At 40.8% G+C, this 21,342-nt stretch overlaps 2 protein-coding genes across 6 annotated transcripts; both read right to left on the bottom strand.

Annotated features, from left to right (window-relative positions):
* Positions 1-9,392: 9,392 nt before the first annotated feature.
* Positions 9,393-18,932, bottom strand: zmat1 (zinc finger matrin-type 1). Of its 4 annotated transcripts, none has more exons than XM_023811585.1 (7): positions 18,737-18,932; positions 13,618-13,721; positions 13,343-13,429; positions 11,725-11,884; positions 11,399-11,641; positions 11,219-11,309; positions 9,393-10,956 (listed from the first exon to the last, which is right to left on the bottom strand). In XM_023811585.1, the coding sequence occupies exons 1-7, from the start codon at positions 18,891-18,893 to the stop codon at positions 10,095-10,097; spliced, it is 1,704 nt and encodes a 567-aa protein (XP_023667353.1). In that variant the 5' UTR covers positions 18,894-18,932; the 3' UTR covers positions 9,393-10,094. The 4 variants fall into 4 exon arrangements, with proteins under 4 accessions (XP_023667353.1, XP_023667354.1, XP_023667352.1 ...); XM_023811586.1 differs by having other exon boundaries at positions 11,399-11,638; positions 13,618-13,724; XM_023811584.1 differs by having other exon boundaries at positions 13,618-13,724.
* Positions 18,933-19,335: 403 nt separating this feature from the next.
* On the bottom strand, positions 19,336-21,114 carry gnrh2 (gonadotropin-releasing hormone 2). 2 transcript variants are annotated; one of them, XM_023811700.2, is made up of 4 exons: positions 20,967-21,114; positions 20,069-20,226; positions 19,778-19,861; positions 19,336-19,615 (listed from the first exon to the last, which is right to left on the bottom strand). In XM_023811700.2, the coding sequence occupies exons 2-4, from the start codon at positions 20,204-20,206 to the stop codon at positions 19,574-19,576; spliced, it is 264 nt and encodes an 87-aa protein (XP_023667468.1). In that variant the 5' UTR covers positions 20,207-20,226; positions 20,967-21,114; the 3' UTR covers positions 19,336-19,573. The 2 variants fall into 2 exon arrangements, with proteins under 2 accessions (XP_023667468.1, XP_023667469.1); XM_023811701.2 differs by having other exon boundaries at positions 20,069-20,240.
* Positions 21,115-21,342: the final 228 nt, after the last annotated feature.

The following is a 21,342-nucleotide window of genomic DNA, read 5'->3' on the forward strand; positions in this document are numbered from 1 at the left end:
GGTACTTAAAATTATTCACTAAGGGCAACATCTCCTCCAAGACTTAATTAAACAAACGCTCCACTCTTTTGTGAGAGAGCATTGTAGCCTCGTATTTGGAGGTGCTGATTCTCATCCCTGCCCCTTGGCATCAAATCAAGTATGTCCAGGAAGTCTTTGTCAGATGAGGCCAAAAGCTTGACATCATCTGCAGATAGCTGGAACATCACGTTGAAGTCCTACTGGATGTCCGGTCCTACGTCTAGTGGACAACACCCACTCTAAATGGCTTTTACATCTTTGAGGTAACCCAACAACCTCACTCCATGGCTTTTGCCTCCATGAAAACCTTCTCTGCAGTCTTTCAGGCGTCTGGGTACCATTCATCTGCCTTGAGAAACCCTCATACAGACACCTCTCCCAAGTCTGTAAGCAGTCCTCTTTAAAGCTTCTGACACATCGTATAAGAACACTGGGTATCCCAAATAACGTTCTTCATAGGTATTTCAAACTGCTCTTTGGTGAATCCACACAAACAACAGCTAGAGTTTTTATCTTTGAAACTCGCAGTCACTTGAAGGCAACCTACTTTTCCACTGGGAAAGTTCCAGTTGTATAACCCTCGGCCTAGGACTTGTGAGTATACGAACATCTGCCTAAGGACTTTCACTATGGGAACCTCAGGAAAGAAGGGGTCCCAACGCTGATCAAGACATGAGGTTCCACAGTCCACGCTGTGCATGGAGGTATGTCTGATTCTATCTAGCCAAAACCTCTTTGTTTCTCAACAAACTCAGGCTCTTTCCCCTTAAGAGGGGTAACATTCCATATCTCCAAAGGCAACGTTCACCTTTGATCTTGCAGGTGGTGGCTCACAAGACGGCTCCATGTAGGTCTTTCAGGTGGAGCCTGGCCAGAATATGTGGATGGCCTGTCCATCAGCCACTCACCAGTGAAGGCTAGCTGGAAGTGCAACTCCAGACAGTGACATGTGGATCGTTAAGGCACGTTAACCACAAATCATACCCACCTGGTTAATGTTCTTAATCATTATCTCGCACAATAAATTTGATGTGGTATAGGTGCAAGCTGTCATTGGGCCTTCCAAGGATTTTAACTGTTTGTAGTAACTTTAATATGGCAACACTAAGATGGGAGGTGAGAAAAAATGATGGAAGGAGAAAAACAGTAATTGGAGGAGAAAAAAAGAAACATTTGTTTCATTTGTAATCGTGAAACTTATGTGGCAGGCACAGGTACGCATTTGTAGGTTTAAACCTGATATTCTTTCGACCTGAATGTTTTCATTTGAAAATCGATTCTAACATTGAGATGTTTACATCATTGTGTGGGTCACAGTTTTGACAATAAACACAGCTCTTTACGAAATGGAATGATATTCCTGCATTTATTAAAAACACCCTGCCAGAGATGATTATCGGCAGCAAGCACAGGGGAGACGGTGATCAGCGTGGCACTCACATTCAGGGTGGGAACTAACAGAAACACAGGGGGTACAGCGATCAGCGTGGCACATTCAGGGTGGGAACTAACAGAAACACAGGGGGGACAGCGATCAGCGTGGCTCTCACATTCAGGGTGGGAACTAACAGAAACACAGGGGGGACAGCGATCAGCGTGGCACTCACATTCAGGGTGGGAACTAACAGAAACACAGGGGGGACAGCGATCAGCGTGGCACATTCAGGGTGGGAACTAACAGAAACACAGGGGGGACAGCGATCAGCGTGGCTCTCACATTCAGGGTGGGAACTAACAGAAACACAGGGGGGACAGCGATCAGCGTGGCACATTCAGGGTGGGAACTGGGAGGGAGGGAAAAGCTGCTGCACTGGCAGTGCTGGTCTGGATGCTCTGGTACCTTCTAATAGACACCAGGGGGGTGAACAGTCCATAGGAGGGGTGGGAAGGGTCTGCAGCGATTACAGTTGCACAGTGGATGCACAGTGGAGTTCAGTTATGGGTGGCGAGAAACCTCAGTGATCCTCTCAGCTGTCTTCACAATTTGCTCCAGGGACTTGCAGTTGGTCTGGACTTACCTAAAAAAGTCAGATGTAAGGCGTAACGCCACTGCAACCCAGACCAGTACAAGTAGTTAGAAGATACCTGTTAATATGCAAAATGTCAATATTTGCTGCTTAATTCTGTATTTCATTATTCTATATTGCCCCCTGTGGACAAGTATGACACATTACAAATATCCTTTAATGTCTACATATCTCAAAATGTCCCTATTTTTACATATTTCAGTTTGATAATTTCATCTAACGCAGTGTTTCCCAACCCAGTCCTCGGGGAACCCCGGCAGTCCATGTTTTTGCTCCCTCCCAGCTCCCAGCCAATCAGGAACATCGAATACCTGGTACAGGTGTGCTGGGAACTGGGAGGAAGCAAAAACGTGGACTGTCCGGGGTTCCCCAAGGATTGGGTTGGGACACACTGATCTAACGTAATGTGTTGTCGAAGATGTAAATTTTTGTACCTAGCAACTGGATAAATGAAAGCCTTACAACCAAATTTTGCTTATACTAAGATGCAGGACCGAAACTTTATTCTTGAAATAGCTTGTGTTTCACAGACAATTTTCCAAATGATATTACCTGGACTCCAGGAGTCCAGGAACTCCGATATATTGTGATGTGGGGTGAAATTACATTATATTACATTTATGTAGTTAGCAGATTTCATATATATTTCTCATTGCGAGATCTCAGTATATAAATGTAGTCATTACAGTATTACAAGATTTTAAGGAAATATAGACAACAGAACACGTTCTAAGAAATGATCATAACTATACAGTTTTAAGGCCCATCTCTTTTTGTTTATCAGAAACAGAAAGTAACATGAAGTACCCGCATGCACAACGGAACGTTTTTTGACTCAAACCAAGAGTCATTGTCGCCGTTTCCTGCTTTATTGACATCCTGCTCACTCAGGAGCTGAATTGCAGGCGGAAAGTTTTAGGTGGAAAGTTGATGATAACATTGAACAGTAGTAGCCCTCTCATTCTGTTCTGCAATGTCTAGCTGTAGGCGTTGAAGATGTGTTCCATTCTAGTAATGAAAAGACCAAACCCAGTGCTTACAGCTGACAGGCCCTTCACTGCATCAGTCTTGCAACACTGTCTTTCGTCATTTTTCACATTGCGACATTTGTTCCTTGGGATGAAATTCGCCCTCTTCTTGGCCTTTAAGTAACGCATACACAAACGTCATCACTAGGTTTTTCTCAACATGCATTCTTATATCTTAACTACAGTGGAATAATGTTGAGTTTTATAAACCCATGAAGGGTCCTCTTTGGAAACAGTTAACCTATACTATAAAAATTACATTCATTTGAAATTTTCTGAATATTAGAAGGTAAGTCATGAAATCCAAGGAAATGTGAAACTTTCCAAATATAGTCAGCTTTCATTTGTTTGTTTATTTGTTTTCAGATGATTTTGTCTAAAGTGATAGCATTTGTGAGATAAAGTAAGGCAGATTGTATATCACAACCACACATGAGAAATTCCATCATTTGGTATTTATTAATGGTAGACAATGTAGTCTTTGATACTGTTCCTGAATTTCTCACCAATTTTCTCCTGGACTGTATTGGGATGGCTATGGCTTGTAACAGTTTTTTTCCACAAGCCATCCGTCTTCTCAACAAAAACAGACTGGACTGATAATTGCACACACACACACACACACACACACACAAACATTATCACTCAGCTCACCTCATCTACCTCAAAACATTGGGACTGGACTGACTAATCAACACAAGCGCAAACACACTGACCTACACTACCAAACGATCGTACACACCAACCTGTAAATGCTCTTTAGTACAATATTGAATACTGGATTACTTTTTGCACTAATTCCTAAATTCTTGCTGCTATGTTAAGGAACGTCTACTGTTTCTCCACTACCTCAACTCATCACCTCAACACCATATTATTATGTTATGTTATGTCTTGTTTATCGCACTTTTGTTGTTGCTCTTGTTTGCACATTCGAACGTGCACTTTATTCTATGTTGTAAAATTATGTTGCCAATCTGTCTTGTCTCTGCTAGCCAGCTAACTAGGCCTCTTAGCTAGTTTTAGTTTTTCTGTTAATTTATGTTGTAAATCTATGTTGCATGTAGCACCTTGGTCCTGGAGGAACGTTGTTTCGTTTCACTGTGTACTACCTGTATATGGTTGAAGTGACAATAAAGCCTACTTGACTTGACTTGACTTATAATTTACTTTATTTTCATACTTATGAAATCATTCAATGGTCACTTTGACCCTGTGAATAAAAAGCAGTGTATGCAGTATATTCAGTTGCTATAATATGATAGTAGGCTATTACATTTTAATTACACAAGTTCCTCGTTTAATTTGGCATTATATAATAATGTCCTCATTTAAAATAAGTTATTGCAATAATACTGATGCAATGACTCCTCATAGTACATTAAGTACCTTACAAAGTATTTTTGTGAATGATGACAGGCATGAACCTTGATTTTTCTAATTCTGCAGTTATGTCTTCAGTATGAATTGTGATAATTACTAATGGCTCAAGTAATTACTGTAAGTACTGTAAGATTTCCTCTTTGGTACAATTGTGTACTGTACTGTTGTTTTACTATATAGGGGTGGAGTCTTGGTACTACACGTCACCACAAAACTGATACACTCTCTCTCTCTCACACACACACACACACAGTCATGTGATCATATCTTTTTGGGGACCGCTCATTCATTTCTATGGCAAAAATGCTAATGATAACTATGACAACCTTAACCCCTACCCTGCCCTAACCATAACCATAAGTAACCAAACAAAATACAAGAGTTTTTGCATTTTTAGTTTTCCCCCAAAAAACAGGTATTCATCACGTTGTGGGGACATTTGGTCCCCACAAGGTAAGGTATACCTGGACACACACAAACACACAGCTGTGATGTTCAAGGCAGGTGCCCTTATACTCATTCAGTCACCAATCTCACTTCAGGGAATCCACTCAAAAATTCGAGAGGCAGGGGTGTCACTAGGACTTCAGGCTAAAATGCTTTTTATCCCCCCCCCAATACATACATACTGAATAGTTCACATAGTGTGCTTTCATTCATTGTCATAAAAATCCATCAAAACATTTCATTGCATCTTCTGGACCCAGGGGAGATGCAGCAGTAATCGATTACTATGACTTTGTACATCTCACTGGGGGCTGAGCCCCACCCCTAAGGGTCAAATCCTAGTAACGCCCCTGACGAGTAATCAAGAAGGGGAATACCTCGCTGGAGTATTTCCCATTACTGACCCAGAGTGCTTTCTTATCACTGAATGTGTCACCTCACATGTGTTCACACTCAGATGTGCACAGAAGAATGCATTTACACACAGGTGCACTCAGAAACATACAAATGGAGACAGCCAATCATTTGTTCCTTTTCTCATCCTCTCTCGTTTTCTGTAGCTGCGGTGAGGGCTGTGGTTCTTCTGTGGTCTCTTTGTTTCACTGCAACGCTGAAAAACTCCCTGCTGAAGAGACTCACATTGACACGTACCTCCCCATCCTTCAACCACATTCTCAAAATAGTTTTAAACAGATGTATGTGTTTTTAACTATATTTCATAATGACATTATTATTTGTGTACTCTGTCTCAGTAATATGGAATAAAGCTTCAAATTGATTTAAATTTTCAGACCCATTCCCAACGGTTTACAAAATCAAGCACCTAGGTATTTCACTATTAACTGTAAATGGTATTATTGCAAGTTGTAAGCGTTTAGGAATAACAGAAACTCAGACACAAATTGGCAGACCATGTAAAGTAACAGACCACATAAAGTAACAGAGCGGGGTCACCAAGTGCTGAGGCATATTGTACGTAAGTCGCCAACGCTCTGTTGACTCAATAACTGCAGTTCCAAACTTCCTCTGGCATTAATCCCAACACATAAACTGCGCCGGGAGCTTCATGGAATGGGTTTCCATGGCTGAGCAGCTGCATGCAAGCCTCACATCACCAAGCACAATGCCAAGTGCTGGATGGAGAGGTGTAAAGCTTGCTTCCACTGGATGGAGAAGTGGAAACGTTCTGTGGAGTGACGAATCACACTTCTCTGTCTGGCAGTCTGATGGACGAGTGGGTTTTGTGGCTGCGAGGAGAATTTTACCTGCCTGACTGCATTGTGCCAACTGTAAAGTTTGGTAGAGGAGGGATAATGGTATGCGGTTGTTTTTCAGGGGTTGGGCTCGGCCCCTTAGTTCCAGTGAAGGGAACTCTTAATGCTTCAGCATACCAAGACATTTTGTACAGTTCTATGCCTCCATCTTTGTGGGAACAGTTTGGGGAAGGCCCTTTTCTGTTCCAGCATGACTGTGCCCCAGTGCACAAAGCAAGGTCGATAAAGACATTGTTGGGTGAGTTTGGTGTGGAAGAACTTGACTGGCCCACACAGACCCCTGACCTCAACCCCACTAAACACCTTTGGGATGAACTATAACGGAGATGTGAGTCAGGCCTTCATGTCCAACATCAGTGCCTGACCTGACAAATGCTCTTCTGGATGAATGGGCAAAAACTCCCAGACACTCCAAAATCTCATGGAAAGCCTTCTGAGAAGAGTGGCAGCTATTATAGTGGTACAGGGGGGACCAACTCCATATTGATGCCTATGGATTTACAATTAGAATGTCATAAAAGTTTCTGTAAGTGTAACGGCCAGGTGTCCTGACACTTTTGTCCATGTAGTGAATCTCCTGTCACAGAATCTGAAAACACAAAAGACAGTTTAAGTAAATCAAATAAAGGTTAGCTGATGTTACAGGACATGCTACAAGTTCTTCAGAGAACTTGAGTGGAATAAGGCACAGCCTGTAGGTGGAACAGAGCTGTGCTACATCAGACAGGCCCTGAGGCTTGTGCCAATCTGACTGTGGCAGCTTGTGGGGGCCGCAGGGAGACAGAATGTGACCCGACCACAGCACTCAGGGCACAGTGAGGCAGCAAGAAGAAAAAAGCCACACAGTTCTTTGAAAATGAGATAGTCAAGGGCCTGAATTGCTTTTCTTGTATTACTTTAGTCTACATCTATGTAAGAAGAAATGTTTGCTGGGAAAGTATTCTTCAAGAAAAGGTTCAGTTCTTGATGCGTCATCAACATACTGCAGCATCTGCTGAGCTAACAGGCAAAATTATTACAAGCCAAGTTTACTCAATGATGTCACATTTTTCACCTACTGCAGTGGCATGAGTGGGCTTCGATCTTCGTAATACCACTGGTCATTTTAAAAACTGATACAAATAAAAAAAAAAAGTAGCTGAATCTGTAGTGTGATATTGTCACCAGGTGGATTATTATGGGACAGACCCACCTGATTTTCTGCTGCCGCATCCTCATTATGATTTTTGGCTACGGTAATGTTTTCACCACGCCTTGGAACTAACCATGGTCAATAATATCAATGAATAACAGAGAACAATTTTATGATTGCTTTTTACTGAGCTGCCTATTTCATAATTAACGTAACTTTTAACACAATCACCTTAAAAGACTCAAGGGGACTCCACAGATTACCAGACCTCAGGCTCCTGAGTAGTGTAAACACCTTGTCAGTGAATGCAATAATCAGATAAGGGCAACTCCATCCATCCATGATCTGGGGAGCAACCTAGGAGGGGGGGGGGGGCAGCCCATCACAGGGCACACTCACACACACCTATGGGCAATTTAGTAACTCCAATTAGCCTCAGCATGTCTATGGACTGTGGGGGGAAACCAGAGTACCTGGAGGAAACCCCACGACAACATGCAAACGCCACACACATAGAACCCAGGTGGAGACTTGAACCCAGGTCACAGCGCTGTGAGGCAACAGTGCTAACCACTGCACCCCCATGCCACCCCCAAATAAAGGCAATTATATGTTAGAAATGCTTAAATTGAATGTGTGACATTTAAATTAAGATATACCAACAGAACTGCAAACCTGCAAAAAAAAACAGTGAATTAGGGATGCTCATTTCGATTAATTTTCCCAACCGACAACCGCCGTTCGTTATCCGAACATTAACCGTTAACTGATTAGATTAGAATATTAAATTCCTCTGGGGTCGGCGGTCCCGCCGGCGGGATCTGACAGAAATTTCGCCAAACCATTTAAATAACTCTGCGAGGTTTTATCATATACACATTTAAAAAACACCCTCAGAAACCTTGGACGGTCTACTTTTCAAATATATATATAGGTAGAAACTAAATATATTTTTATAGCTTCGTGATATGAATAGAAAGAACAAGAGTGACTGACTTAAGCGTCTGCGTCTCGAAGCAGCTCTGATCGCCTTCCCACTTGCAAATTGCGCTATTCGCATGATAATCCGACAGTTAGTATTGGATAAAGAAATATGTGAATACGCCCATTGTGACCGAAATAAACAAGAGCACACGTCTGGGTAGTGTTTACACCGATCGGCTACAATATAGCACACGGACGTCTCTGCCGCTGAAGCTTTGCGCCAATGTTTCCAGTTTCAGCAGCAACGCTCGTACCTGTGTTCATGGCTCAGTGGGCTAAGCCTGTGTGCCTGTAATCACAGTCGCCGATTCAAACCCAGTGTATTTAGAACGTGAAAAGCGATCTTCAACTGAGATGCCACAAAACTTCATACTACTACTAATAATTAAAATATATATAAAAACATTTTAAACCGTTTAACTGATAGTAATATTCGGTCAAAATTAATTATTTCGGTTAACGGTTAAACGGTCAAAATGAGCATCCCTACAGTGAATGTAATATAAAATCAAGCAGCCTTAAATCTGATGCTCTGGATATCTGGACCATAAACACAGCATTCAAAAACACAATTTGATATTCTAACTGTAGTACAGACAAGCTCCGTCCGATCCTCATGTGTGCCACGCCCACCTCGTTACCTCCTGTTTCTGCCTGATTGTTCTCACCTGTTGCTCGTTACCCGTAGCTTGTCTTGTGTATTTAGTCCTCGTCTGAGTCAGTCTTCCCCAGACTTGTCATTGATGTTTGTCGTGCTTCCCCAGTCCTGTTTCTCCAATAAATCCCCGTTTACCCGACTTCCCGGCTCCTTTTCCCTGCTTTCCCGTTCGCCTGCAAGTCGTAACGTGACACTGCAGTTATGCAGACCCCAGAGTATCAGGAAAGAAAAAATAATTTGAAACAAATGAAACTTATTACTGAATATAGAAATACAGAAAGTTAAAGGCCATATATAATTGACAATGGGCAAATATGTAGAATTCATAACAATAAAATGCATAATTATTGCTCAATATAAAGCAAATGGCTCTTTACTGTACAATGAATGCAATAACCCAGTGTAGAGACATCCTCAAATTCAAATCAGAGAGGCCAATATAGATAAATACAGTTTATTCAGTTTTGACAGAGTATTTAAGCTGATTTTTAGTACATCGAAAACACTCTTATAATAAAAAAAAAAAATAGTATGCCCTTTGAGACTGCACCTTTTTCCTTGCATCTAGTTACAGATAATGGAGAAGCTAATAGGAAAAATACATAACAGGCATAAATGACAAAATGGCATGAAGACAAAATGCAAAATGCTATATCAACAAAAGTAATGACTCCAGTAAGACGCAAGTCATTTAGCAGCTCGACACAGATTCTGCTTCCACAGCCGGGGCATGCGATTTCGTTAAAGCTTGGTCTTTTTACTGAAATTAAAAGGTTATTGAAGAGTAAATTCAAGTATTGCTGTACTAATATATTAAGACAATCTTTGTTAAACATGTAATGTCTTTTGATTTGTCCACTGAACAAAGGAAAAAAACAAAAACACACTTCCTAAACGGCACAAACTGCACTGACTGCCGTCATACGCAGCGGAAACGCAGAATCATTCTGCCATTGTTTGGGGATGGAGGCCTGAGGACCTCAATGCACAGCAAGGGCTCCTTAAAGCAGCTTCACAGACAGTCAGGTAAAGAGATTCCTAACTTCACACAGACAGGAGGCTGCAGGCAGAGACTGCGCTACACCCAGAGTGGCGCATGGCTGCAACTAACTTAAGATCTTACGGAATACAAGCCGACGGTCAGAGAAGCCCCAGGATGGACTCATCCCACAGCTTCTCCTCCTCTGTCCGCATGTCTATTTCATCCACCCTTTCTTTTGCTCTCTTCTTGTCTTTCTTGTGCTTGGTCTTTCCTTCTTTCACATGATCCTGCTGTGCCCTTGGGTGCTTTTCCATGTCATTCCTACCTGCCTTCACCTGTTCATTCTCCCCATCTTTCTCCTCCTTTGTGGTCTTCTCTTCCTTCCTGCTCCTCTTCGCTCTATGTTGTTCCTCCAGCCTCCCCTCCTCGTGTCTCCTACTTTTCTTCCGGTGCCTCTTCCTCTTCCGCCTCAGGTCCTCTTCTTCACTCTCCTCTTCTGAGCCCTCCTCCTCTCTGCCTCTCCTTCTTCTTCCCCTCCTCTTGTGTAGTCTCCTCCTGTCCTTCTGGCTGGAGGAGCTCGAGGATGTACCAGTGGAGCCAGAGCTCTCTCGTTCTAGGCTGCTCTCATGGCCGGTCCTGTGCCCATTATTGCTACCCCTGTGGCACTGCCAGCCCCCAGGACCTGGAAGCACATAGAATTGGTTCCAACATGGACCCTCTGGGTCTCTCGACCCAGAGCCAAAAATGGGTGGAGGAGGTGGAAACGAGGGGTACTTCGACGGCAGTGGAAAGTGAGCAGGGGGAAGGACAATGACTTCACAGGCCGTCATGTCAGCAGTGCCATCGAACGGCGCTCCTCTGTCCTGTAGTTCTTCCTTTTCCTGAGCATTTGCCAACTGCGTGGTCCTGGGTTCGAGCCCACGTGCCTTTTGCACTTGGATATAGTCGGCCAGTTCGTCCTGGAAGGAGCTGTAAACTTTCTTCTGTGATTTGCTCATCAGGTCAGCGACATGCTTCTCTCTGACCGGAGAGAGAAACATCAACGATCAATTAGAAGGAAACTATAACAACGAAATATGAAAGAACTTCAGATAATAAATGCAGTACGAGAAGATACTAGCTATAAAATGCACATCATCAGAAACATAGCAGCTGGGTAATTATTAGACCGAATCTAATGATATCTAAAGAACAATTAATGAGGTGCTGAGGGTGAGAAATGATGATCAGAACAAATACAAATCATACTGCGACTTGGTTGAAGGACGGTAATGAGGCTCACTTCAGCTGGTGCTTGTTCCCCTGCATGTGAGCCTGGTACATTTCCACCGAGTTCAGTGTGATGCAGCATATTGGGCAAGTGAAACTGCTGGCTGTTAAACAAGACAGAACAGAGGATGATAGTTAATGATAGTTAGGGCTGTACTTAACCACAGCTGATTGGGTGTGGGACGGGCCTTACTCTTCTGCTCGCTGGGCTCCCCATCCTGGCCCATCTGCTCCAGGAGGCGCTGCCTGGCCTGGCTCCTCTGGTGCCTCCGGCCCGCATAGTGCTGTTTGGCTACCTGCGGGTTGTTGAAGGAGGCTGAGCAAAGGTGGCAGTATCTGTCTGGGTCGCTCAGCTCTAACCCCTGCTCCGTCTTCTCCTCCGGGGTGGCGATTCCCCCTGCAGGGGACACCGTGTTCCGCTGGAGGACAGAGTCTTCTGAGAGGGAAGACCACAGAACATTACCACCAAAAACAACATCGATGCAGCACGAGATCCACAGAGTCCTGCTAAATTCTCACCTGTCTCCTGCTGGTCCGAGGCAGGGCTGATGAGACCAGACCTGCGCAGGTTCTTGGCATGGATTTTGCCCTCATAGTGAGACTTTGCCACCACAGGAGCACTGAACACCATATTGCAAAGCTCACAGAACCTTTCCTTGTCCACAGAGCCATCTTTTTGCTGAAAGAGACACCATAATACTGAATATCACCTGGTCGTCACCTGCCTCTGATGTATTGTATTATCAATACCAAAATCAATAACTATACATTTATATCACTTTCATTTCATTATTCACTTTATACCAAAGGTATGAAGAGAGAAGACAATAATATATATTGACAGTCTACAGTGTTTTCCAAGTTTATGCAGTAACTAAAAAAATTGTACGCCAATTCTGTATCACGTAGTGCATTTTTATCCTGCTACAGTATAAAGAAAAAATAATCCACTCCTTAAAGGAATCTAAACAAACACTGAAACTGCGCTGATCACCATGAAATGGAGTATAAATCCGTTCTACACCATGGAAAGTGCTGTGGAGGACCTCAGCTTGTCACAGCTTATGATGCTCACGAACGGAGCCACTCATGTGAAGCACGCCCAGTACTGTAACATGTTCATATCACAACAAAGATTCATAGCATTCAGGTAAAAACACATTTAAGAACTTTTACATTTCCAGGTGATCCATCCAGTACTAATAGAAATTCTACTTCACTTTCACATTTTTAAGTGAGTGTGGGACATGTACAGACTAGACGGCCAGACCAAATGCCAGGGCTGTTTAAGGAATACAATGCTGTTGTTTCTGACAGCACCAAACCTAGTTCATGAAATTGTTATTGGTAACTCTGCCTGTATTTGATGAAGCATTATTATTACAGACATGAATATATAATAATAAAACTAAGTACCCCAGAGGCAAAATTGACATTTTAGATAATAAAGATGTATAATTCTAGTGTCTTCAAACTAATTTGAAAAATTACAAAATATTGTCATTATTACAGTAATGAGTATGTGAAAATGACCCATACTGTGCTTAAGAACAGACATACTTTCTGGGTTTAAGCTTCTTTCCCCTCTTCATTTAAAACAATTCTGTAAACAGGCAAATACGCCTAGCCCATAGACATGGGGTAAATGTTAGTAGTATTAGCAGCACGGACTGAAAGTTCAGAATGCATGCTGATTAAATACCATTTTGGCCCAAATATAAAGCTGTTTTTTTTCTTCTTTCAAAAATTACATCTAAAAAAAAAAACGGGAAAAAGACGGAGAAGGATGCAAACTAGCTGTGACGTTCTGAAAGTTCCACACCTGGGGAGAACCTAGGCTAGACATGTTCTACCTTTGCCAATTCGTGTAGAGCAGGGGTCTCCAACTCCGGTCCTGGAGAGCTACTGTCCAATAGGTTTTCTATCCTACCCGGTTTCTGATGAGTCACACCTATACTCAAGTAAATACCAGGAGCAGGTGTGGTTCATCAGAAGCCAAGTAGGATAGAAAACCTACTGGACAGTAGCTCTCCAGGACCAGACTTGGAGATCCCTGGTGTAGAGAGTGTAGTATTTCATTTTGGACACTAGCCAATATCTCACTCACTAGGGAGAGAGGGGAATGAAAGGGAGTTACCTGGAAAACGGCCCGTCCACTGCTGGACCTCTCCTCATCACGCTTGCTCTGCAGGTACAGTCGCACCTTCTGCGCATGCTTCTTACCCTGTCACCAGGAGGGGAGAATATAAGCCATGCAGAGTTTGTCTATCTTCTCAAGACCAGGAGGACAGTCATAGTCCTGCTGTGCGCTTTAATGGAACAGCACAGGCCGGTCAATTGCTTGCTTTGCCGGGATGACTTGCAGCGACGTCTGAGAGCTTTACGGGAAACGGAGGATGCAGAGACGCCCACCTCGTAATGGGAGACGCGCTGGGACTCGAACTGCAGCACCGCGCCGCACACGTGGCAGTAGCCATCAGTAAGCAGCTCTCTCAGCAACTCACTGGAGCTCTCTGCTGCTGAAACAGAGGAAGAGACACAGCACAAGAGACAGAGATCAGTCGTTACACACAAGAGACAGAATGCAGGTAAGGAGAAATGAAGGTTGACAGAGATCTGGGGTGTTCAATGTCAACCATTTTTTAATGGGATGTACCAGTCACAAACTGAGGGAAAACTGGAACACACAGCCTAACCAGCCATGACTGGCAAAGGGGAAATAACTGGGAGAAGCACAAACACACTGCATGATCTGCAGCATGAATCAGCCCCTGTCCTTACCTTCAATTCAGCACATTTATGAATATCTTTCCACTGGTCGGATATGCACATCATCATAATGGCCTCTTCTCAAATGCCATCAAAAATCATAAGCTATTTATAAGTGGAAGCCTGATATTTGAGATTTGGCAGATACAATTAAACTATTTTGGATTACAATGCAATTAGGCATAGAAATTATCATAGAGAAGATTAATAACCTTCTGATGCACAAAACATCCACATTGACAGCTGCTGAATTGCTTGTGAGTGTTTTTACCTTTTCTTTAAATTCTGAGTAACATTCCTCCTTTCTTGGTCTTCAACAAATAAAAAGAAAATCATCACTTGAGTAAGTTGTCAAAACGCATGCAATGATTCACCCAATTAACGATTCGGTTCACAATTCGATCTTCTCACAATATATGTGAGAACATTAAAAAAATATATATATATTATCAAAAATGCAGCATTTATTTTTTCATTCTTTATCAACTTAAATATTCCTTTTGTTATTTTTAATTATTTTGTTTCATTTTCTTATTTTCTTAATTATTTACAAACATTTGCATAGGTTGGAGTAAAATACCACAGCCTATTAACTTTTACCCTATTTCTTAAGAACATAAGAACATAAGAAATTTACAAACGAGAGGAGGCCATTCGGCCCATCAAGCTCGTTTGGGGAGAACTTAGCTAATAGCTCAGAGTTGTTAAAATCTTATCTAGCTCTGATTTAAAGGAACCCATGGTTTTAGCTTCCACTACAATAGCAGGAAGACTATTCCATACTCTGACTACACGCTGTGTAAAGAAGTGCTTCCTCAAATTTGTTTTAAAATGTTCTCCCGCTAATTTCCACTTATGGCCACGAGTTCTAGTATTTAGACTAATATTGAAATAGTCATTTGGCTGAACGGCATCCAGACCCGTTAGAATCTTATAGACCTGAATCATATCCCCCCTTAGCCTCCTTTGCTCAAGGCTGAACAGATTCAGTTCCGCTAACCTCTCCTCGTAAGACATTCCTCTAAGACCAGGAATCATTCTCGTAGCTCTTCGTTGCACCTTTTCTAAGGCAGCAATGTCCTTCTTGAGGTATGGTGACCAAACCTGCACACAGTATTCTAGGTGGGGTCTTACCAAGGAATTATATAAGTGTAACATCACCTCCCTTGACTTAAACTCCACACATCTAGAGATATAACCCAACATTCTGTTCGCCTTTTTTATTGCTTCCCCACATTGGCGAGAGTGGGACATGGAAGCATCAACATACATACCGAGATCTTTCTCGTAATCAGCTACCTTTATTTCAGTGGAACCCATAAAATATCTGTACTGTATATTTTATTAAAAGTGAAAAAGTTAACAAAACAGGCATTTTCTTAATACCCAATTTGCCATTCCATAGTAGTAGTTCTACAGGTTGCATTCGTTAGCTCCTGGTTGGCCAGGTTATTGCACCTTCTGCTGTCTAAACAATGTAATTACAGCTAGGAAACACTAAGAGTATGCAGCCTAATAATCATTTGAGCCATTTTGTGGTTTTTTTATTTCCATAATTTGAATCATCATGAATTTGACCTGCAATATATTCGTGGCACGATATATCGTTACATGCCTAATGTACAGAGAGCGTATTCTGTTTAAGACAAGTCAAGTAAATTCAGAACCAAACAGTAGGGAAAACATAATACTAATCAAAGAATAATTACTAACAAATACGGATATTACTTGAACAACTGTCTCAAATAATCAATCCATTTCGGTATGTCATATGTCAGCATACGGTCGGCCTATATGACGACTGAAAGCACATCCACTTTAGCATGCTTGCGCATTTTCTGGGTACATTAACAATCTGTGCTGCATTATTTAAAAGGACTATTCTTGCATATTCACTCAGGGACTATAAAGGATCCTTAAAGAAGATATGGTGTATTGGTCTTATTAAGACCTTAAGCCAAATCATCTGGTATCTACGCTCTAACCAGTTACAAGTTAAAATTAGCTTCAGAGATCAATACATGAGCAATTTGAGCAACACTCAATAAAATACTGAAATAAACTGATTTAAGTAAAATAAGAATATATGCAACTGGCATCCTGCCCAGTTTGGCTCTAGGCCCCTGTAACTCTGAGTTGAGAAACTGACAAAGCAGCAGACATGACAAATGTTCCATGATTCCTTCACCTAAATTACAAAGTGACTCCATGCAAAATTTCAACAAGAAGTGGCTCAGATCATACAACAGTTGAGAACTAGTAGGTTAAACCACTTAAACTATCCCAGTAAATAACAAGAGTAATAGTATAATCCTAACTGATTATTTGCCTCTGTCCATATATAGTATATGAATAAAAACAAACATTCAGAGAATGGATAAAATATTTAACAACACAAATAACCTCAAACCTTAAACGAATACAGCAAAAATCAAACCAGCAGCTTTCTCATTTTTCCCAGAAAGTATTTTACACAGTTTACCACCCGGGTCACCAAAAGTAAAGTCCACTTGGCATCCTTTATTTCCTTACCCTAACCAACAAATTATACCTGTTTCACTATGACCTCCCAAGGAGACATTTTCTTAAGATATACTTTATTCATCCCAAAGCAAGATTCTCTATTTCTTCTGAATTGCTCTGAAAGTATCTACAAAGTGTGTCGCTACTTTTGTAAACACCAATAAGTGTATGTCCATGTCTTTGTGCTAGATTAATTCAGTGTTCTGAATCATTGTCTGTATATTGTGATGTTTAAAATAGTAGACAGACATCCCCCTTCATATATGCTTATAATCCTCAGTTTCCTATAAATCTCTGCTGCAATGAAAGGGGTAAGATAGTCTACGTGAAACTTGTTGGGAACGTAACAAAACTGCAAACTGCTAGACATGACCTGCAGGCAAAACTATATTAGTGCTCTTGTTCTTCCCAATGTGATCTTATTGGGTGTAGTTTGCCATTACATTAATAAATATGAAATTATCAACTCTCAGTCGAATACCCTTGGAACCACCTGCAAGACACACATAATGCTAAAATTTGTAAAACATAACTGCATGCATGTCCCCCAAGTATCTGTGCCTGACACAGCATTAGAAGGATTAGAAGATACATTATATATCATGTAAGGCATGCTATGCACACAATTCAGCTGTCATTTTCGCAGAATTGTTGCTATACCATTGCGTTCTGTGGTTCCTCTTAATGTACAATAGAATCAGGAATTTGAACATTTATAAAACAGATCACATTAAACATAGGATGAGCAAAATAAGATCTACTATGGTTCACACAACACTGTGGCCACAGGCGGAGTTGCAGGTTCAACTCAAAATTATTTTCCTTAGGAAACATCCTTTAAAATTAATAACAAATTGCAGTTAGCTAATGCATAATATTCCACCACTTAGAAAGTTCTGCTGCTTGTGTTTCAGAGTGATTTTTAAAAATTTGATTATTTTAAACAATAAATTCTGGTGTGATGTAGAATGAAGTGACAGATACATATCATTTTATGATCTTAGGGCTGGACTGAAAAAACCCAAAAAGAATCAAGCACAAACTTTTTTTCTTACGTAATTCAATTAAAATAAAAAGTAGCATAAAATGGGAACAAAACCATAAAGTGCATGCTTTAATAAAATTGTACCATGTGCAATCGATGCAGAACCTCAAACAGTTTTTAATACAGGCACAAAAAATTCTTATAGTTACATCAAAGGAATGGTTAAGGGCGGGAAATTCTCCCTAAATTTCAAAGTATAATACAATTTACTTCTGTTGTGGCCCATTATGCAACATGCTTCATTATTTGAGATGTTTTTTTATTATTATTATGCTCTAGAAATTAAATCACCTGTTTTGCAGTCCAATTACTTTCAATGAATTGGTCCACAAAGCTATATTAATTATTATGGGATTTATATGTATTGTTAATGCAATAAAAACTTAAACATTTATTTCAGCCCAGCTGTATCACAAAACTACAAAATGTGAAATACTATTTTGTTAATGGCGTGACATTAGGAACTAGTAACTAGCTTTATTACTAGATACATCCAAACTAACGCCAAACAATTCCTCCAGTACTGCCACCAAACCAAATGAAACTGATAACATCAAAGTGCAGTTGCACCACCTACCATGCAGATTTATCTAACTTGAATAAATAATAATTCAAATAACTAATATGCTAGATGATTAGGTTTCAGTATTTCAAAAGGACCTTAATTATCTAGCACGTTTCGGTGTGGTATTGAAAACGTGTTGTTATTACATAAACACATAAACCACAAATCAGCTCAGCTCCTTGTACAGTTTAAACGAAAGAATCAGTCTGTTTTGCAGCCTAATATTACCTGATGCACTGGCTGCGTGCGTTTTAAACGCCATTTTAAAAATCCTTTCCGACGCCCGCTACTACAAATTCCAGTAACCATCAAGGTAACCACATGGGTCTCAAGCTAGCTGTGTAGATAATATTAAATTATTATACTAACTGAATTATTAATCGAACTCGACAAATAACCCTCCTAACATCCTTGAAAGTGAAAAATTCGAATCGATAGTTAGCTAAATTTATCAAGCTACATATCGAGCTACCTACCTCGCGAACTCCTACAGACAAATTTGAAACCAGCTCGCTTCCCTGCTAACTAACTCGTATGATGTAAACAGCTTCACCAGTCAAGTTACCAGTCGCTTTATTCATTTGATCATCGCCATCACTTTATTTTGTTTACATTCTTTGTGAACTCACCTTCACTCTGGGAAATATTGGTGTTATGAGTGTTTTTTACTTTCTCAGCATCTGATACAGAAGCCGAGGCCTGATTGCTGTTACAGCATTTGTAATTTTTGTAAATATGTGCCTCCGCAAGTTGCGGGATAGACACACTTTCGGGCTCCATTTTCATCCCTAATGGCTACCGCAGTGCTTTTCGTTTGGGAGTGACCGTACAGGGCGAGCACGCTGCTGGGAAACGTGCGCCATCTTATGGTCGGGAGGTACAACTGCTTTCCGGCGAAAAACAGTACTGTACAGAAAATGTGTAGAGCAGGGGTCAACAGCAGGGGGAATCCCGACGCATCCATCCATCCATTTTCCAAACCGCTTACCCTACATAGTTTTTTTCTTTTCTGAATAGAAACATTTTGCCACGAACGGACAGGTTGATGATGCCTGGTGTAGAGAATTATTTCACGTGAAGAATTCTAAAATGATTATGTTTTAAGCTGAAAATAAATGCTTGTTAATTATTGATGCATATGTTTATATACCTAGACAATAATTAAAACTGAATAGACCCCCATAGCTGGCATACCCATCCACAAAAACCAAGGTTATAAAGATTTAAGTAACAAAATAGCCGGTTTTATTAAAGGGTTACATCAATGCAATATAGTAACTTGATGTGGTAAGGATTACAAAGGAAAACAATGGCTGAGAAATTTCATAAACCCTGAGGGTGGATTAATTAAGAGTGTTATTAGAGCGTGGTAGCAGTAAGTTTCATAGAGGGATGATGAAGAATTAAAGCGAATAAGATCCAAGGAGTGTAGACGTGGGACCCTTTTCCATGTTAGAGCAATGCCGTTACTCCCTCTTCTGCTGAAATTCTCTTGTCAGTCCATCCACCTGTCAATTAGATGACAGTAAATAAGTCACAATGTTGCCCTAATGTTCAGCCCATCTTTGTGATCATCTTTGTGATCATCTTTGTGATCATCATTCTCAACAATCACTCTGTTTTTAATGGTATTTTTTTCTTTTTTTTTATTCTTTCTAGTCTCTACTTACCAAAATGTTTTTCAAGGTGTTTTTCCGCTGTGGTCTTACATAACTGCATTCCCTGCCTTCACATAGTTTAATCTTCTCTGAGATCTAAGTGTGTGAGAATAAAGTATATGTATATATATATAGTTAGTTTGTGATCAACAAGAAAGAACAAGATGCAGCTCCATCCATCCATCCGTCCGTCCAATTAAATTAACTTTAAAATACTTAACATTTTTTTCTATCTTAAATGTAAATCTTGTATCATAACCGTAACATTTTGGCGAGAGCGATAAGAGGCGGCCACTCTCACACCTCAGCGGTGGTGAGTGCATCGAGCTCCCTCTTGCCCCCGGGGTACCATCCATGGGACCAGTGCTGTGAGTGGCAGAGATGTGCACCCAAACAGAGCAGCATTCCCAGCAGCAGCGTTAGTTTGCCCACACATACCATCACTAGTGCTGGCTGGAGTCCTACAGCGGGAAGACTGTTACATGGGGGATTGGAGACATACCAACATTTCAATGCAATAAGTTATTATATTGCTTCAGTTTTTAAAATTTCTAATTGAAGGGTTTATCAAGATAGTCCTACATACATTTCCCGGAACCTTATGTAGGCTAATGAGTAAACGGACATTGTTTATGAACACATAAAGTGTTTACTGCCTTAAGTGCAGAGAAATTTCAGACTGCTCAATTTTTTAAAACTATTTCATTGCAGGTTTAAGGGAAATATTATTAAACTAAATATTATTTAGTTATAATTATTTTGTGCAGGCCCATAGCCAGAATTAAACAAATTTCGGGTGGTTGGGTGGTTCAAATGCATAATTTCATTATGTGGCTACATGCCTGATTTTGTGCAATATGTGATGTAAGTAGTATCTGAGTAATTCAGTAAAAAATAACATGTGGAAAAGTGATGGACAAGATCAAACTAAGTAGCGAATGCGACGTAAAGCACTATAAACACATTCTTGTGTTACGTGAATTATGTCAATGTAATAAATACATTTTAGTCGGTGATTAATTTGGTATCCGCAAGACATTCTGAGGTCGAAACAAAAATATATGCCACGCATTATCATGTTTAAGCAGTAAATCATTTCTATCTCAGATAGAATTATAATAAGACACATAAATATCTCAAGTACAGAACAATTAAGTGTACAAGTAAACTCTTTGTCTGGATTAAATATGTTATCTCTTACCTTTATAAGCTTTAATAACTTCTCCACAGACGGATTCTGTAGTAGTCTGGTGGTATCTGTCTTGTCTTCTTTGCTGAATTTGTTTAGTCTTTATCTTCAGATCTGTGGGTCAGTTCTATTCTTGCTTGTGTCTGTAAATGTCCTGGGCTGCCTCTTCTCTCTTTGCCTTGCAGGAGAGCCTCTTCCCCCCTATATATGTCCCCCCCCCCCTTGCCCCTAACCCCCTACTGCCCATGCATTCCTGTTGTCTGTTCAGTCTGCGGTACGTTTTGGTCACGTCCCATTGTGCATCTCTAAATACTTGTAACTTACACGGGAAACACTGATCCTTTGCAGAATCTCACACATGCTTACATGCATGAGTTTGAACTCTGTC

Source organism: Paramormyrops kingsleyae, chromosome 7, assembly GCF_048594095.1.
Source record: "Paramormyrops kingsleyae isolate MSU_618 chromosome 7, PKINGS_0.4, whole genome shotgun sequence".
Lineage (NCBI taxonomy): Eukaryota > Metazoa > Chordata > Actinopteri > Osteoglossiformes > Mormyridae > Paramormyrops > Paramormyrops kingsleyae.

Excerpts from the sequence above, each read along its gene's own strand:
- zmat1 (XM_023811584.1), bottom strand. The coding sequence starts at position 18,893 with ATGAAAATGGAGCCCGAAAGTGTGTCTATCCCGCAACTTGCGGAGGCA. Across the intron at positions 13,725-18,736 it reads CAATATTTCCCAGAGTGAAG|CAGCAGAGAGCTCCAGTGAG; the intron begins GTGAGTTCACAA and ends CCTCTGTTTCAG. Across the intron at positions 13,430-13,617 it reads AGCGCGTCTCCCATTACGAG|GGTAAGAAGCATGCGCAGAA; the intron begins GTGGGCGTCTCT and ends TCCTGGTGACAG.
- gnrh2 (XM_023811700.2), bottom strand. The coding sequence starts at position 20,206 with ATGGTATGTGTGGGCAAACTAACGCTGCTGCTGGGAATGCTGCTCTGT. Across the intron at positions 19,862-20,068 it reads ATGCACTCACCACCGCTGAG|ATCTCAGAGAAGATTAAACT; the intron begins GTGTGAGAGTGG and ends TCACACACTTAG. Across the intron at positions 19,616-19,777 it reads ACACCTTGAAAAACATTTTG|GTGGATGGACTGACAAGAGA; the intron begins GTAAGTAGAGAC and ends TCTAATTGACAG.